Source organism: Gymnoscopelus braueri (genome assembly GCF_963280865.1).
Source record: "Gymnoscopelus braueri genome assembly, chromosome: 4".
In the NCBI taxonomy this organism is placed as follows: Eukaryota; Metazoa; Chordata; class Actinopteri; order Myctophiformes; family Myctophidae; genus Gymnoscopelus; species Gymnoscopelus braueri.
In genome coordinates, this window is record NC_137605.1 from 18,952,642 (window position 1) to 18,971,346 (window position 18,705).

The 18,705-nt window shown below is 45.6% G+C and overlaps 1 protein-coding gene across 2 annotated transcripts; it reads left to right on the forward strand.

Moving 5' to 3' along the window:
* The first annotated feature begins 30 nt into the window (after nucleotides 1-30).
* Nucleotides 31-18,596, forward strand: pianp (PILR alpha associated neural protein). 2 transcript variants are annotated; one of them, XM_080427670.1, is made up of 6 exons: nucleotides 31-143; nucleotides 1,065-1,150; nucleotides 1,632-2,104; nucleotides 4,194-4,272; nucleotides 12,949-13,092; nucleotides 14,928-18,596. In XM_080427670.1, exons 2-6 carry the CDS (start codon nucleotides 1,116-1,118, stop codon nucleotides 14,947-14,949), a joined length of 753 nt encoding a protein of 250 aa, XP_080283796.1. In that variant the 5' UTR covers nucleotides 31-143; nucleotides 1,065-1,115; the 3' UTR covers nucleotides 14,950-18,596. The 2 variants fall into 2 exon arrangements, with proteins under 2 accessions (XP_080283796.1, XP_080283797.1); XM_080427671.1 differs by lacking the exon at nucleotides 31-143 and having other exon boundaries at nucleotides 990-1,150.
* The last annotated feature ends 109 nt before the right edge of the window (nucleotides 18,597-18,705 follow it).

Here is an 18,705-nt window from a genome sequence, read left to right on the forward strand (position 1 = left end):
TTTCCCTCTCGCTCTTACTCTCTGACTCTCTCTACATGTCTCAGTCGCTAAGGCAACCAATGCTTTTTTCCCACTCGCGCTCTCTCTATATCTCCCCTTTTCTCTCTATCTCCCTCTTTCATTCCCTCTCTCCTCAGCCAGAGGTAGGCATAAGAACTCATATTTGTCTGTGTCTGTGTGTGTGCGCGCATTCCTGTGTCTGTGCCTGCTTCGTTGTGTGTCTGTGGCAAAGTGACATTTCTGTGGCATTTCGTCTGCACTTGTACATTGGAAGTTGCTTTTGCCCTGCCGCAAGTGGCATTTAGAGTGGACTATTGGTTCTGTGCATGATGCTTACAATGATGATTAATGTCTTATACACAGGTGTACTGTGTGTGTGTGTGTGTGTGTGTGTGTGTGTGTGTGTGTGTTAAACATGTGTCAGAGAGAGATGAGAGCGCTTTTACCCCAGTGTTTTGGTCCTTGTGCGTGCGAGGAAAAAGTGTGCCTCTATGTGCTTGTTTGAGAAAATGCGAGAAAGTGTGCGCCTCTGCTGTGTGTGTGTGTGTGTGTGTGTGTGTGTGTGTGTGTGTGTGTGTGTGTGTGTGTGTGTGTGTGTGTGTGTGTGTGTGTGTGTGTGTGTGTGTGTGTGTGTGTGTGTGTGTGTGTGTGTGTGTGTGTGTGTGTGTACACGCATGCCAGATGTGTGTAGTTCTGTATAACCATGTGGTGTGTAATTGACCATAAAATCCCCATGCCTGCAGCGGTATGTGTGTGTTTGTCCATGTGAAAAAGGTGGGTGATAGAGAGAGTGAGAGAGACAGTGAGACAGAGAGACAGAGAGAGAGGGAAGGTTGGGGGGGGGGGGGGGTAAATCTGCCAATAGCATCGCTGCCAACAATGTTTACATTTTCTTTATCTGCCAGTATAAAAGGCTAGAACCAACCCCCATTTCCATCTCTCTCTCTCTTTCTCTCTCCCCCTCCACCCTCAGCCTCTCTTTCTGTCCTCTACATCTCTCTTTTGCCCACTTCTCCATTGCTAACTCTTTATCTCTGTCTATCACCCCCCCCCACCCCCCTCAGTGTCCTTTCTTCCAGAGGGAGGGAGAGAGAGCGAGATGATCGGAGGTGTGGATGCTCAGTGAACAGAGCGAAGCGATGGAGAGATGGTAAGATGGATGGAATCGGAGGTGAGAGGAATATATGGGAGGCTGCCACACAGAATGGCATTGGGACTGATTTGCTGACACATGGGTCAGTTGGTGAGCTTTCTGGGCCATACTGAGTTTAGAGATAGATGGAGTGAGGTAGATAGAGAGATTGAGAGAGAGAGAGAGAGAGAGAGAGAAAGGGCAATGCATTCCTTACTGTTAACTTCGTCTCTGCCCTTCTTGCACCTCTGTCCCTCTCTCCTCCCTATCCATCCTTTACATACCTGTCTCGCCTCTCTTTCCCACCTGTGTCCCTCCCTGATCGCTGCCCTCCACCTGTCTCCGTCTCCTCCCTTATCGCTCTCTCCTTCCATCTCAATTTCCTGCCCTTCCTTTCCACTCGTCTCTCACCTTCCTTTCCTGTACCTCTCTTCCCGTCCTTTTTCCTCTCTCCTCTCTCTCTCTTGAATGTGTGTGTCTCTCTATCTCTCTTCTCCAGCTCTCTCTCTCCTGTCACTCGACTCACCGCCCTTGGCTGCCTCCTCCCTCTCCTCCTGGTTGCCCTGGTGACACGGCCCTCCACCTGTAACCGTGACGACAGCGACGGGAGGCAGGGCGAGGGGCAGGTGTCGGCGGGAGGCACCGGGGCCCCCGCGACCCCGGAGCAGACGGCCGCGGCTCAGGCCACGCCCACGCCGCTCTGGGCCGTGGTGTGGGGGCCCACGCAGATGCTGGAGGACGAGACGCATCACTTCCTGTCCAGCCAGGAAACCGAACGGCACCCGCACCCGCGCGGCGGCGGCGGAGGAGGGACCCAGCAGGCGTCCACCGGCGCAGCTGAGGCCTGGCTGTACCCCGAGGGAGTGCCGGGGGCCACCCAGCCCCAACACGTAGAGCCCATTGTGGAGGCCAGAGACCTGGACGGAGGGAAGGACGGAGGGACGGGGGCGGAGGAGAGAGAGCCAGAGGAAGGTGGGCGCTAAATGAGTGGAGTTATTTATGGATAACGAGGGAGCAGGTGGTGCACTTGTGTTCTGTTGTATTTTTCTTCTTTATGAAGACAGTCTAGAAAGCAGACAGTCAGACGGTAAAGACAAGGTCACAGGAGAAAGGAAAGAAGGAAGGAAGGACATCAGTCATCCCAGCTGCCTACAGAGATGAAGGACTTGCAGCCATGAGCACTTGAATGGATGTTTATAGCGTGGTTCTTTATAGGAGGCGATCTGTCTATAAATGGGTCTGTCTGCCAGTCCTGGGGATAATCTTGCAAACCGCTGGAATGATCTGTGCCGATGGAATTTTATATATTTTTGCAATATTTAACTTAAATTAAATTTATAATAATAATGGAGGTCGGATCAGGCTGAAACCTTGCCAAAACATAGACGTCATGACCACATGATGTCCAAGATCCACATGGAAGCCACACTTGTCAAAAGGAGATGGGTTGTTTCTATAGACAAACAGATAAGTTGGAGATGTTGAATAACGAGGATGCAGCATAAGGAAGGTACTGGCTGAAGTCAACCGTACCTGTGGGGTTTGTCAAACCATCATGTGTTTGACGGACAACCGACAATGCGCAAATGTATGGATTTACTTTTCTTCATAAAACGACTGAAGACCAGTCCCCCGATGTTGTGTTTTAGTCTTTATTTAGACGCCTTATTAAGCGGGAGGCACATGGCACACAAGGGACACAACTGCTGGCAGGATTCAATCCTAAATCCAAGCCTCCAGCTGTGGAGGACTTTACCACTCAATGACTGACAGTTGGCAGCATTATGAATAAACATTTGTTTTTTCCTTGTTTTTTCCTTGTCTCACGCTCTACTTAGAAAGTAGAGCGTGAGAGTGAGACAGCACATTTGGAAGCACAGGAGACAAAGAAGCCACTGGCAGGTTTTGATCCCATGGCAGCAACGGCATAGGATCAATCCGGAGACAGAGGGCTTTAACCTATTCACCATCGATGGACACATTAAATGATTTAGTTTTTCTTAATTGACTTCTGCTTCTTCTTCTTTTTTTTATTGAGGCAGGTGAACAGAAAGTCGATAAGGAGGACAGTGAATGGACAGTCACGGCTTTGCTGGGATTCAAATCCTAGAACCGACCTATACCTGCATGTGGGTGTGGAAAGGGAGAGCTTAACTATGCCACCGTTGGACACGGACACATTAACCACTTAAACCCTGTATACTGAGTTAACCGGAGTCCCCCAGGGGTCTATACTTGGTCCCCTCCTTCTTTCCTCTGAACCAAATCTCTTGGCCAAAAATAGCCAATCTACAAGCTCATCGCAATGCGATGGGTTGTGAGCTTGTAGATCATGACAATATATGACATGCCCGAATAGGGACACAGATAGGGAAAAGATGTGGTTAATGGGCAGGTCATCACGAGCTACGATTTGTGTGAACACACTCTCACACACAGACACCAGAAGTCCTCTGGGGAGCTTGTCACCAGGGAGAGAGATTGAAGACCCCCCATGTCTGCTGTGTCAGATGAAGGCTTAATAAAATTCTCATCAGTCGTGAGAATCCGTGGGTCCTGTAAGGGTCCATGTGGGTCCACTTTTACACGCTCAGAGTTGAGTTCACACTGAGGATTTTAATGTGCAGGGAAACAATGGATGATGACATTGGATGGGTGCGCTATATTTCAATTCCGACTTTTAATTTCATGTTTAATTCACTTTAATGACTACTCATTTGTTTAGGACACAGTAGCTGGCCACGGTGTGGTATTAATAATTTTGTGTGTGCGCGCGTTGCACAGAGAGATAATGGGCATTGGATGATGTAATTCGAGTGGAGTTACAGTATCAGTGTTGGAGACTTGATTTTGCCTTTACAATTTTACAGTTTGCGGCTTGCTATATTGATTACTTTCTTATGGTCACAATCGAAGATAACTGTGTGTGTGTGTGTGTGTGTGTGTGTGTGTGTGTGTGTGTGTGTGTGTGTGTGTGTGTGTGTGTGTGTGTGTGTGTGTGTGTGTGTGTGTGTGTGTGTGTGTGTGTGTGTGTGTGTGTGTGTGTGTGTGTGTCTTGCAGTGGACCCTCAGTTCTACGTCACAGTGACCATCTCCTCACTGCTCATCTTGACTGCAGTCATCATAACAGCTAAACTCTGGTAGGAAACACTTCCTGAACAGACTCTGAACCGCAGTGGGGAGTGTGGTGCCCACACTGTGGGTCAGGAGCCAAACTGGGGTTGGTGGTTGCAGAATTGTGCCCAATATTAATTAAATGTGCACTTTTAAACATTAAGTAATTTTGCATTTTTTTAAACTGAATTAGCTGATAATCTTATGATGTTGTTTATTGTTACATACATGTGTTTATGTACTTCTAAGAGCAGGCATTAGTGTGACTGTGCCTTGAAAAATGTTGCCTGAAGATGACCTTATTACTGTGCACTGGGGGGGAGGGGGAACTCTCACTTTGGCTTTTTTGAGTGCACAAATGCTTTATCCCTAGCTTTAGCGCTGAATTATTAAAAACATTCTGTAGTCAGCAGTCGTACAATTAATGGTCAATTCATTATCATGAATAATTACTACACTGGGTTGGTCGTGACAAGCACAGATCAATATCTCTCTGTGATTGTTGAAAAGGTTTGTGCACCCCTGATCTATACAACCTTACAAACTCATCTTCTCACCTCTAATGTCCTACAGTACACACATCTTGTTCCATTATAGGCTAGAGGCTACCATCCCCTCTTTCATCTATAAGCTTGTGGCTACCATCCCCTCTTTCATCTATAAGCTAGTGGCTACCATCCCCTTTTTCCTCTACATACATTCACATCTAGAGTTCTGTCCGTTACGCTACCAACCACTCTTTCCTCTAGGCTAGTGGCAACAGACCCCTCTTTTCACTATAGGCTACCAACCTCGCTGTGGCTAGTGGCTACCAACCAACCCCTCTTTAATCTATAGCCTACTAACCCCCATTTACTTTATAGGCTAGTGGCTACCAAGCCCACCTTCCTCTATAAGTTAGTGGCTACCAACCCATCTTTACTCTTGGCTACGAACCTCATTTACTTTACTAGAGATTCGGGCCGCTACGCGGCCCTCACATCTAGAGTTTGCACCGCCGATCCGACCAATATGTCTGAGTTGTGAGTCTACCTGTGTCCATACATGGAGATCCCTGATGTCATTAGTATATGCCCATACCCTGTATTTTGGCATGCCCATATATGGGCATATTGTTTGGATCGGCGGTTCCGGACAACTCGATATCCATATATGGCCATATTTGGACATATCAGTCGGATCGGCAGTATTGGACAACCACATATCCGAACAACTCAGCAGCAGGCACCGCCCTCCCGTGAATCCTTGCTAATGCGTGCGGCGAGTTTGAAGTCGGTCGGTCCCATATTTGCACATGATCGGATCTGTGGCTCTGGATAACCGAATCTCCATATATGCCTACCTATTGCCTATTTATGGGTTTGTTTATGGTTATGTCCGAGTCATAGTGGCATGCCTATATCGTATGGGCATATCAGGTTTGCTTATGGTTATGTCTGAGTCAGAGTGACGTGGCCAAGGTCCAACGGCTGGCCGGCCCTCCCGGTAGCCAATTTTGATATAGGATTTAATTTAATTTACTCTACAGACTAATGGCTACCAACCCAACCTTCCTTTAAAGTTAGTGGCTACCAACCCAGGAAGGGCTGTATAGACTCAAACAGGTTCATGGCTAAAGAGGAGAATGTATGCATCCATGAAAATAAAGCATGAATGGCGGTTCCACTTGTAGAAAAGACGGTACATTGTTCTCAGTTATTTATGCTGGTATGCTACACTACCACTATACCTTTTGGTTTCAAAATGAATTACAATCTTCTTGAAACGCTACACCTTGAGGACATTTCAGTAAGCATAAGAATCATTTGAGAATCATTTGCATTTCCCTTCAAGGCTAAAGGAAGTGTGTGTGTGTGCGCGTGTGCGTGTTTGTGTGTGCGTGTGTGCACGTGCGTGTGTGTGTCTGTCTCTGTGTGTGTCTTCGTTATTTCTGCTTATCTCACAGCGGAGATAATAAAATATTCACCCAAAAAGTGTTAGCAGAGTAACTGCTTCAACAATGACTTTCTTAACAAAGCCTCAAAGTCACAGCAGACACTGTGCCATTTCAGCACCATTTGGATCACCACGAATAAACCATCAACGTCAGGAAGTGTACAAAGAGTAGACGACCACAACAACACAAATCTGTGGGTGGGAGTAGCTTAAAGGTTGCGTTTCATCTGTTCGTCGTCTGAACCGTACATTTAGCCCAGTCTTCAACATCATTTATTCCCTCCTGAGAGATTTTCACTGCAGTATATAGTTGGCCGCCCACCTAGCACCAGGTTCTGTTTCGAGGTTTCTTCCTGTTAAAGGGTAGTTTTCCCTTGCCGCCGTGTCCAAGCACTTGCTCATGGGCGAATTTGGGAGTCTCCGTAAATTATTCATTTTTATTTGACCTTTATTTATGCAGAAGACAATTCCATTGAGATGCAAGATCTCTTTTGCAAGGGAGCCCCTGTCCAAATTAATGAGTATGGTCTTGACCTGCTCTTTAATTAAGGTGTAATGAGAGAACTTTTGTTGTGATTTGGCGCTAGGTATTGACTTGACTTCATAGAAAGCCATGTCACAGAGCTAGTAATTTGCAACCTATAACCTGGCAGCATCCCTTTGAGGCTTTAGGCCATGCTCCTTCTTTCTATTTTCATTATTTCACAGAGTTCTAATTAACTCTACATTCAATAAATGTCATCCTAAATGATATCACTGGGAGAACAATTGCAAACTATTATCTCTCATTAACTCGCCACGCAAGTCTGTTTATATTTGTGGCGGCAGGCCGCAGAGTAAATCATCTGGGTGTACGTGTGATGTTTTTTTTGCGTGTGTGTATGTGCGTGAGTATAAAATGTTCCTTTAACACAAGCGGCAGCAGCAGCATTAATGTGCACTAATAGCGTCCCAGCCATTAAACCTCCTGAAGCATGTAAACAGCAAGGAGTTGCGAGCTCTCATAGCGTTGTTACATTATGTCATATGTCCTGGCTTGTACGACGTGCTTTGGCGCACATGCACAGCCATTAGCTACAAATGGAGGGGGGTCTGTGTGATGTAGTGGAGCGCTCCCACGCTTTGCTGATCAAACCAATAACCACCTTGTTTATTTGACCGTGGGGACTCACTCTCTTTCGCTCATCTCTCTCTCTCTCCCATTGCCCCTAATCAGTCTTACGCTCTCCCTGTCTTTCTTTCTCTCTCTAGGCTGCGGGGACTTCACTGACTCAGTCACACAATTCCCATCCAACATTCTTTCTCCCCCATCCCCTAATCATCTCTTGCCCTCCCTTTATCCTCTTATTCTACCTCCCTCCGGTTCTCCTATCTCCTCATCTTACCCGCCTTCTCTTGCACTACAATTCTCTTTCTCATCCCCTGACTCCCTGTTTAATTTGGCCTCCTTCCTGTCCCCCTTTTCATAGTGTCTCCTTCGGTCTAGCTCATTCTGCTGCCTCTCTCTTAATTCCGGTTTTGTTCGAACTCGCGCACTGTCCACATTATCTCTACTGGCACACAATCCATCTACTCTCCTCTCGCTTAACTCTCGCTATTTCTTCTTATACTGACTCATGGAATTGGAGTTTTGTCAGCCCCCCATGCCCGCCCCCCACATCCCTACAATCCATTCCTTTATTTGGCGTTCTATTAGTTGACTATTTATTCATGCATCATCATGGCTGTTTCTCTCCATTGTCGTTTATTTACAATCCCCCCAGCCCGGGAGCCCCCCTCGCTACTTTTTCCTATCTATCTCCCTACCACTGGCAGTCTGTCGGTTCCTGCTAGATCGAGCGATACTCCCCAGGGCAGCTTGCCGGCGAGCTGTGCGATAAGCCCTCTTCTCTCTGTCTGTGGTCCCCAATGCCGCCCATAATGGTTGTTCGGCTCAAGGCGATATGGAGGTTTTATTGAACATTTGATTGTATATATTCCCCCCAAAAAATAAGGGAGAGAAGGGCTGTGTAAAGGTTGCTCAAGGATCCAAAAAGTAGACAGGTCCACAAATACAATTTTCAGTATTTACCTCCAAAACATCCCGTGCAGGATTATTATAGTCAGGGGATATTAGCAGAATATTTTCCAATCTTGGAATAAATTCCTTACCAAAACAAATCTTCACCAATGTGTTTGTAAAGGTGTCTAGTAACACATCTCACAAAGACTGAAATGCAGTCCCCCTAGGAGAATTTTTTACAGCTCCTTAAAGTTGGGGTACCCACCATAACCTTGGTTTTAAAAAAATCAAAAAAAAAAATCAAAATTTAATTCTGTTTTAAGTAGCATGTGAGGGGTCAAACTAGGGTGTTTTTATGATTCTGAATCCATTGCAAGCATTTGTTTTGCACCAAAACCACTCCTTGGGCTAAAAACGGCCATAGCCATCCTTTTCCAGGTATACTTTTTGTGTAAAAAGCCCATTGAGATTGGGCCGTTTTTAGCCCAAGGAGTGGTTTTGGTGCAAAACAAATGCTTGCAATGGATTCAGAATCATAAAAACACCCTAGTTTGACACCTCACATGCTACTTAAAGCAGAATTAAATTTAGATTTCTTTTTTGATTTTTTTTTTAACCAAGGTTATGGTGGGTACCCCAACTTTAAGGAGCTGTCAAAAATTTTCCTAGGGGGACTGCATTTCAGTCTTTGTGAGATGTGTTACTAGACACCTTTACAAACACATTGGTGAAGATTTTCTTTGGTAAGGAATTTATTCCAAGATTTTTTTAATATCCCCTGACTATTAACAGTGCAAGCCGGCAAAACAATTTACACAAATAGATAATAAGACCAAAAGCAAAGTTCCCAAAAATAGGAAATAAACCCTTGACGGCTAAACTAAGGAAAAACAACAAACCAAGACATAAGGAACTGTGACAGGCTTTAAAACCTTCCAGAAAGGCCCTAGCAGCTCTTCCCTGGTGCTGTTCCTTACGAGGCCCAAGCCTAACTGAACTCCCCTCACCTGCAACCTCCATTTTAAGTAGGTGGGACAAACCAAGCACTATGATTAGTAATTTGTTTCAATTAACTCAAAAACAAAGGCAAACCAAGGCCCATAAGTTGATCTACGCGTACAATGTTTTTCCAAATTATTTTCAATACGTACAATTTAAAACATATTTCAGGTGCCAAACACATACAAAATGCAAAATAACAAGAAGAAACACACCTCCTCCTCTACAGCATTGGTTCTCAAAGTGGGGTCCGGGGACCCCCAGGGGTACTTGAGGGGTTTCAGGGGGTCCCGAGCTAAATGATGGATAGGAACCAAATGGACCCTTATGGGTCTGTAACTCTGAGTGTACAAATGGAACCAAATGGACCCGTTAGGGTCCATTTGGTTCCATTTGTACACTCTCAGAGTTAAATTAACATTGATTTTACAATATAAATTGGGGTCCCAGGGATAGAAATGCCATTAAATAGTGGTCCGTAGCCTAATGCATGTCAAACTGGGGGTCCTTGAAATAAAACAAATTACGGCTAGAGCCGTAAAAATCTTCTCTTATGGGGGTCCCTGGCTTATCTTTTCAAATGGGTGTCAATTTAGGGGTCCTTGACATGAAAAAGTTTGAGAACCACTGCTCTACAGTGCTTGGCACCTTCCCAATCAACAGGATTGCCAGCACTGCAGAGGTCAGACAGGTGACCAACCAATAATTTAACTTCCTCACACAGTGCAAGGTCATTGAAAAGAAGGTACGGTCATATACGTCATTTTCACTATCTGGCAATTCCAGCCGGCAGATTCGTCTCACTGGGAGGCAAACTGCAGCTGTGGAATACATTGGAGTCAATTGAGAGCCAGGTGGACCAGCTTATGAACAAACGCTATTTCTGAACGATTGAGACCTTTGTTAAATACTCGGTCCAGGGAAATAAAAGCAGACACATCACACATTGTTTTCTGCTGTGTTTTTCTTTTCGATGTGTACACTGTGTACTTTATTTTATAGAGGTATCTAAACAGCACAAAGTATGCTTCTGAACGTGCCAAAAATATCACAATACTGTCGATCATTGACAGACTGACAACCAAATCTTGTGATACTGCCGAGCCAGAAACGATACATGGCGCTGTTTAGATGCCTCAATAAAATTATGCAGTGTGCACATCGAAAAACAAGTGAAAACGACTTGTGATATGGGGGGGGGACGATGACTTGTGATACCTTAAAGAAATAGTTCACACAAAAAATTACTTATTTTCTATCAATTACACACCCCTTGAAGCCTTGTATTCATGGAGATTTTTTAGTTTTTGAGACATTCCTGAGCAACAATTTGATGACACAAAGAGTCTCCTTTGAGTCTCCTACCGGATACATTAGCATATTTCCGCGGGTAATCAAATTATTGGCTTAGGAATGCGAAAAAAAAAATCTCCATGAATTCAATGCTTCATGGGGTGTGTACTTGATCATTTTTGGGGTGAACTACTCCTTTAAGGGCACGGTGCCCCCTATCCAATATCCATCCCAATTTTCTTTGCCTACATTCATTTCTATTTGTTTTAGTTTTTTGATACAAGATTCGAGTGTTGTCCAAATACTGCAGAGCAATATCCGTAGTCGGACAAACACACACTACAGTACATCTTGCAATAATATCACATAATTTTGCCTATTCTTCAGTTAACCCAGTAAGTAAACGAAGTGAAGAGAATGTGAGACTTCTTGATAATCTGTGTAATCCACACATGTAAAAAGCTATGTTTTTGCAGCTAATGCATTAGTTACACCAGCATTGTTTTTGTGAAGCAGTTTTTAATTAATAGGAGAAGTGTTAAAAAAGATTGCTTTCCATTTGGCAAGGGAGACGGATAGGATAGTGAGAGAAGTGCTTTGGTGAGTGGGCGGAACATTTTAAATCCAGTATTTGTAAGTTGGTTGGGTCCACAGAAATACAAACTTTTTAAAACATATGTAAAAACTATTCAAGATATTTAACAGTTATACCCAGTGATCATTATTTTGGAGGAAATAGGCCTGTGGCACTCCAACTTTAACAGAGAAATGACCATTTGTGATCTGTTATTGCAGCAGCTGTCCAAGATTATTATATTACACATTATACTACGGTACACATTTGGACAATGTTGTCTCCTGACTGCCAACTACCCAGGCAGTCACAGCACCCCTCAGGGCTATATGATCTGAATGTTTTGGGGCCAACTTCATTAACCCCCGTCCAGTGAAGGACCCGTGGAAACCCACTGCTGGTGGATGCTATTTTGATTAAAACCATGAGGCATTATTGAATGAGGGAATTCAATGACAGAGGCGGCTGGCAGTTCCTCATGTAGCAGCTATCGATTGGCATGTGCCTGGGTGTCATAAATGTGTAAATAACGCCATGTGTTACATCTAGGGAGTGCTGCGGAATGAATGGGAGGGTATTGGGTGGTACAGATGGACTGTAAATGATAGGCTATAGTGGAAATTGGCCGCGGTCCAGTCCACCATGAGTACACTGTAGAAAGGCAGCATATGTGCTCTGTGATTTCCAAGCTCTACAATCATCAGTGTGCCTAGTAGTGTGTGTGTGTGTGTGTGTGTGTGTGTGTGTGTGTGTGTGTGTGTGTGTGTGTGTGTGTGTGTGTGTGTGTGTGTGTGTGTGTGTGTGTGTGTGTGTGTGTGTGTGTGTGTGTGTGTGTGTGTGTGTGTGTGTCTCTCTCTCTTTTTATCTGTCTGCCTCTTTGTATGACTGCGTCTGTGTACTGTATGTTTACGTTAATGTGAATGCAAGTAAACAAGATGAGAGTGAGAGAGAGAGTGACTGTGTTTAGCTGTCTGTGTCTTTATATGACTGTGTCTGTTTACGTTGTGTGTGCATGTGAACAAGATGAGAAAAAAAGATTGACAGAGAGAGAGAGAGAGAGAGTGTTTGTGTGTGTGTGTGGAGGGCCGTTTGTGATAGTGTGCAGGACATTATTGCCCAGAGCGCGCCTCTTGTCGGGTGCATACAAGCGTTCCTTAAGAGAATTTACCTGACGATCTCCGATGCTGTACTATCACGACTCTCTTTCTCCCACAACAACTAGAAAATAACCTCCCACCTCACCTCATGTCCGCCATGTATGTCTCTGTCACCCCCTACACACATTAACCTCCATTCTCCGAGCTTTCCCTTGTAATACCCCCCTCCCCACACACTCTCCTTCACACCCACCCTTTCCCCTCGGTCTCCCCTCGCTTTCTCTTCCTCTGCTATTATGTCTTTCTTGACTTCTCATTTCTCCACCCACCCCCCACCCCCACCCCCGACAGTGCTTTAATGAGTCCAATGAGTGCTCTAACTCTCCTACAGTGGCAGAGTAATGCGTTGACTGGGGCTTATGGCTCGCTCCCTCGTGATGTGCCCTGGCTGACTCTGTCCCTCTTTCTGTCCCTCCCTCACTCCCTCTCTCTTCTGTCCCTGTCACTCTCTCTTTCTCTCAGAGTCTCCTGGACCTCTCTCTCTGTACTCAGCACCCCTCTTTTTTTTAGATCTCTCTCTTGTTCATCCATCTCCCCATCCATCCCCCATCCATCCCCCTTCTCCCCTTCGCTCTGTCTTGATGCTTTTTTACTCTGCCTGGCTCCCTCCTTCTATCAATCAATCTCTGTTTCTGTCGCTTGGACTCTCCTCCACCCATCCATCCCTTTCTCTCTCTCTCTCTCTCTCCCTCTGTTCCTCCTTTCTTTGCTCCCTCACATTCTTTCAATCTCTCTCTTCCAGTTACGATCGCAGCTGTTCTCATCATCCGCCCCCGCTCTCCCGTGGCGTGGCGCCCCCCCTCTCCCTCGCCCTCCCTCGCTCTCTGGCTTCGGAGGACAGTCGGCAGACACTGCACAGTAGCCCCCCATACAACGACAGAGAGAGGTACGGTAATGAGACGCCTCGGCCACCCCGTAAAGTGTACACACACACACACACACACACACGTACGCCAATGTGTGCATGTGTGAGTGTATTTAATACTGCGCACAAATGAATTCAATTTGGGCCACCAGGGTATTTTGTGTGTGTGTGTGTGTGTGTGTGTGTGTGTGTGTGTGTGTGTGTGTGTGTGTGTGTGTGTGTGTGTGTGTGTGTGTGAGTGAGTGAGTGTGACTCTCTGCACTATTAAATCTAAGTTTGGATACCTTTGCACATATATTTTAAGTATGTGTGTGTCCATGCACGCCTACAGTATGTATGTGCATGTGTGAGAAAAAATGAACATTAAGCAATTTCTGTGTGCAATTCAATTCAACATTGGCTGGCTGTGGGTGTGCAAGTGTGTGTGTGTGTGTGTGTGTGTGTGTGTGTGTGTGTGTGTGTGTGTGTGTGATTGAAAGTGAGAGAGAGAGAGCGAGAGAGAGAGAGTGAGAACGAATGAGACTCCACACACTATCGGATTGAGGTTGTGCATGAGCGTGTACTGTATGCCTGGTTCTGCATTATTGGATCCAGGTTTAGCTACCTGTAGCTACCACGCTTGTGCTAGCTCTGTGTGTGTGTGCGTGAGTGAGTGAGTGAGTGCAGATGTGTGTGAGTGTGAACCAGTCATTCCATCTCTCCTGTGTGCTGCCAATGTGTGGACTGGAGTATAATTGGACAGTAGTGTAACTCTCTGTGGAGTACAGGAGGCCACGGTTAGGACTGTTGTATTGGGACTGTACGGTGGATCAGTGTTTTTTTAAACTCCTCCCCGGATGAGTCATCACTAGGGTGGGGCAGGGGGGCTGTTTGTTTGAAAGGCACTGCTGAGTCCCATCCATGAAATGATGTATTTATATGGGAGGGGATTTCAAGTTAATCTCACTCAGGATAATTATAGGCTTTTATACTCCACCTCTCCTCATTTCGTCTCTTCCTCTCTTCTCCCCCTCCCCAACAGTTTCTCCTCAGCTGCGTATCAGGGTCCTGTTGCTCCTCTCCTCCTATCTGGGCCTCCCCATCCCTGTCCACTTCTACCCTCCTATTACCCCCCAACCCCCCGCCCCCCTCACACACACCCCTCGTTTCTCTCCTCTGATCGATATCATCCTACTTTTCAGACTCTCGTTTCATTCTTCTCTCTCTCTCTCCCCGTGTCCACCCCTCCTACATTTCTCTCCATTTATTGTGGTCATATTTACCCTAAAAACTCGTGTCTCTCTCCTCCCGTGTCTGTCTCTCTTGTCTCTCATCGTCTGCTCCACTTTTCCTGCTCTTTTTGGCACCTCCCTTCCGCTCGCCCACCTCGCCTCTTCTCCGTGTTCTCGCTCCCCCACCACCACCACCCCCCCAAGCCTCCCCTCCCCGCGTCTCACTTCCTTTCACTGTCCCTCTTTCTCTGCCTGTTTTCCGTCTGTCTATCATCTTTTGCTCTACTTCGGTACTGCTGGTGTCTTGCTTCCTCTCCAGTGCCATCCTCCTCCTCCTCCTGTTTCTATTCATTGGCTTTAGCGCACCCCCCACCTTGTCTCTCTCTCTCTCTCTCTCCCCCCCCCCCCTCTTTCACATTTCAACCCAATTCCAAGGAGCTTTATTGGCATGACTGTGACGGTATCATTCCTGCAACCCTGTCAGTTTAAAAATACAACACTGATACATGCCAACTTACGCTAAAGAAAAAAAAATTAAAACGGGAAAGCACAAGGAAATGCATGAATGCAAACTGTAAATGGGACCTCTTCCACGTATATAAGACGTGTATCTCTGTCTTTCTCTTGTCTTTCTCCGTCTGTCAGGATTCCTGTTGTGAACCTCTGAGTTGACGGGTTTTCTCCATTTGATAAACATTTTCTGCAACGGGGAGGAACATCAACAGCCAGCCGCCGGCAGCGCCCCTGGTGCAGTTTTATTTTTCTTCTTCAGACTGTGAAATGATATCAGGGATCCCAGGTATCCAGCCATCGTGAGCACTCCTCTGCTTCCCTGAGGCCTAAACCCCCCCAAAACACATCTCTCTGCTGCTCCCTCACTCCTTCCCTCCTCTGTGCAGTGTAAATCTCTCTCTACCTTTTATATGGCTCTGTCGTTGTAACCCTGCGCTTTCGTTTCTGTCTCCTCTGTACTGCCCCCCGAGCTGTACAGACCAGCTTAAATCCAACCTGCTCCATTGCTTCTACCTGCTATATGACCAATTCACGGGGAAAGCAAGTCTTAAAGCTGCAATACAGATACTTTTGTCTTACCTGGGATTTGAAGCCCGGTCTCCCGTATGAGAGACCACATTTCTAACACTCATCAAAGAGGCAATCCCCACATGGCATGGGGAGATATAATTGCGCTTATGAGGTCCAGGCAGTACTACTCGTCACAGTAAGTCTCCTACCCAACACCAGGGTTTGTAGCACATCGAGTAGGGAGGCCACCTCCAACCACTGCAGATGTGAGTTATATCGCATTGACAAGATTGGTTAAAATGAGGTTTTATTCATTCAAATAAGTTCCAACTTGCAGCTTTAACACACAACATTCAACCAGCCCGAGAGGCCAGATCCAAACTCAACCCAACCCGTTTGCGGGGATTCTCTCCTGTAGCTATTCCATTTAAATTATATCTCAGATGAGCTCATTCTCTGATGAAATAATAACGGGATAATGCCACACTGTACAGTATGAATCATTTCATGTCTTCTTGGTTTCTAAATGGTTAAGAAGCCTTTCTCAGCGACAGTGAAAGGAGGGGTATTTCGAAAAGCTGTTTTGCGGGGATGTAGCCAGCAGGCAATGTGTTTAACACGTCACGCTCCAAAAACTGCTGTTTATTCCCCGCTTTGGGCGCCCAAAATGCAAATAGTGTGGATTTTTTTGCTCTGCAGTGTGTCAGAGATGCAGTGTTTTATTTCTCAGTTTTGTATTTCTGAGTTCTCCACATGATTTGTTCCCTTAATCATCTGGCTGATGTTCACCTCTTTGTTGTGCCTTTGTGGGCATCTTCTTAATGTTATTGGACTGCACAGAGGTGTGCTGAGCTTTGGGCTTAGCACACCTCTTAGCTCCGGGCATTTTACCTGGTGGGCACTTGAATAGAAGTGCCAGTAGGGATTAAACATTCTGCACACAGAAATGCAGAAGGGATGGTTGGCTCACAACATGGCTGTCATAGAGCATTATGCTATATTATCACAGAGAATAATTATTCACGTGACACTGTGTGAGTTGACGTATTATAGTAGCAGCAGCAGCATTGTTTCCTTGGACAGTTATGTATATGAAATACTGTAGCAGTTGTGATGAACATTCCAAACAGTACCCAATGTTTTATGGCAGCCATTTTGGGCGTACCAAAGGAAATGGTAGATCACTCATGACCCCATCTATCCCCTCTGTGGTTCTGCATATATTGTATAAGAATAAGAGTCTGAAAATAGAAGTGGCTTCAATATATCATTTAAAAATGTATATTTTATATCTAACAGTGAGTTCTTCCAAAGCCAAATTTATCTTTGTGTTCTGCAACGTCAACCCGTTTCCTCAACATTCCCTCTAAAAACAGTGCTGGTGACATCATGCATATAGGTAGTGCAGTACTCCAGTAATACAATGTATTGTGATATTTTTTAGTAGCATTCCTGTAGACATGTTATTCTGTACCAATTGCAAAGTTCAATAAAAAGACAATGAAAAGTAATGTTTTGAGTTCCCCGTGTGCAGCCGTTTACTTATTGGTTGATGGGAATCCATTGGGGGATGCCAGGGGACCTAGGCTGTTTTATGGAAAAGGATAAGGTTTCTTTCTGCTGTACATTCCAACAGCTACCTGGTGTCCCAATCCTGTTTGCCTGAAACACATTGGTTCAGCCCTGCACGTGGCAATCACATTTGAGCTTTAACCCATTAAAGACCCGAGGCCGATTCTACAAATGTCTTCTAAATCCTAACAGTTTTCTGAAAAACGTATGTTGCTATATAAGTGGTGCTCAAACTTTTTCCTGTCAAGGACCCCCAGAATTATGTTTTTGGCCACCAATCCCCATCTCGAAATATCTTTGTTCCAGGGACCTCCAAGAAGCAAAGATTTGTCAAAATGTTCACTTTAAAATATACATTATATTCAAAGATGTGCACACATTTTCACGAGTTTTCTAAAATAGCAGATCTACAAGCTCATAGCGCGGCACGAAGTGACGCACATGAGCTTGTATATCTGTTTTTTTTAATAGCCAAAGTATAAAGAACCCAATGTGCTATATAACTAAAATCTAAAATGACACGGATGCTTTCCCGGTTTGAATGGGTTAAGAGGGGTTAGGATGAATAAGGAAGCTACTGCAACCTGAAACATTTCCTTATCTCCATACCTCATTCGCATTTGCTGCGCCTCAAAAAGAGATAACGGTGTGCAGAGCAAGAATTTCCTCTGTGTCCCGTTTTTCATACAAATGTCAATACAGCTGATGAGTGAGAGAGGCGGAAAAGGCCACTTGAGTGCATCGTGATTCTTCGGCAGGCTTGATGCAAGCGTTTCCATCTCCTCCGGGCATTTTACTAATCAATTAAAGTAATTGATTGGCCGGACTCCACTCTTAAAGTTTTAACGACTGCCTGGTTATGAGGCGCAAACCAGTTGACGCTGCAGCTCCGATCTATAAACCATCACAGGCGAGAGAGTGGCAAACAACGCATAAACTGGGCATGCAACACATGCGTCTTGCAACACACACACACACACACACACACAAAACTCTCCCAGCACGCCTTCTCTGTCCATGTCAAACACTGAGGTGTACATCTGCTCGAATTGACAGGTCACATCTGCTCGAATTGACAGGTCACATCTGCTGACAACGGGGCAATCCGTGAAGCACTAAAGCTCAGTCACACAGACTGAAATTAACACCGCTATTTATAGAGAGGAAGCGGGAGACGAGTGAAGGAATGAGGGGGGGGGGGGGGTAAGGAAATAGGGAGGTAAGCGAGGGGGTAGGAAGCTGGGGTTGGACCAGAGAGGGAGAGTGTATAAAATAGGGTTAAATGTAAGAGCCTCATAATTTCCCTGTCTCTGGCCTTGTCTTTACCGGTGAGCTAATTGCCACCATTAATGTCATCCAGGATAGATGCAGAGACGGGAGAGAGGGTGGTGACACAGAACAGACACACCAGAGCGGAGGATGAGAGGGGGATAGAGATTGATAAGGGCATGCAAGACCACGGCAATTTTGAGCGCAAGATGGAGGGATAAGGGAAGGTGACAGTTGTGCGCTTGTAAATCAACTACAGTATGTATGCCATTTGTCGTACGACTTAAGTAGTCTATGGGGCTTAAGTGATTAACATTGAAGGAGAAGCTCTGGCCAAAACATACCGATATGAAATATGAATGTGCTGCCCTGTGTGAGTGCGTTTGTGTGTGTGTGTAATGTGTAACCATGCCGCTTGAACACAGGGGAAGTCTGGGCTCTATAATACATTAGTCTCTTTGGGGAGGTGCCCTAATTAATGGCTTGACCTCCTAACGGATAGCCCCCCCGCCCCGAGTTAACATTTAGCGGCGCACCCTCCAGAGACGCACTTTGATGT

Coding starts and splice junctions, on each gene's coding strand:
- pianp (XM_080427670.1), top strand. CDS start 1,116: ATGCTCAGTGAACAGAGCGAAGCGATGGAGAGATG. Junction 1,151..1,631: donor AGCGAAGCGATGGAGAGATG/GTAAGATGGATG, acceptor TCTCTTCTCCAG/CTCTCTCTCTCCTGTCACTC. Junction 4,273..12,948: donor ATCATAACAGCTAAACTCTG/GTAGGAAACACT, acceptor TCTCTCTTCCAG/TTACGATCGCAGCTGTTCTC.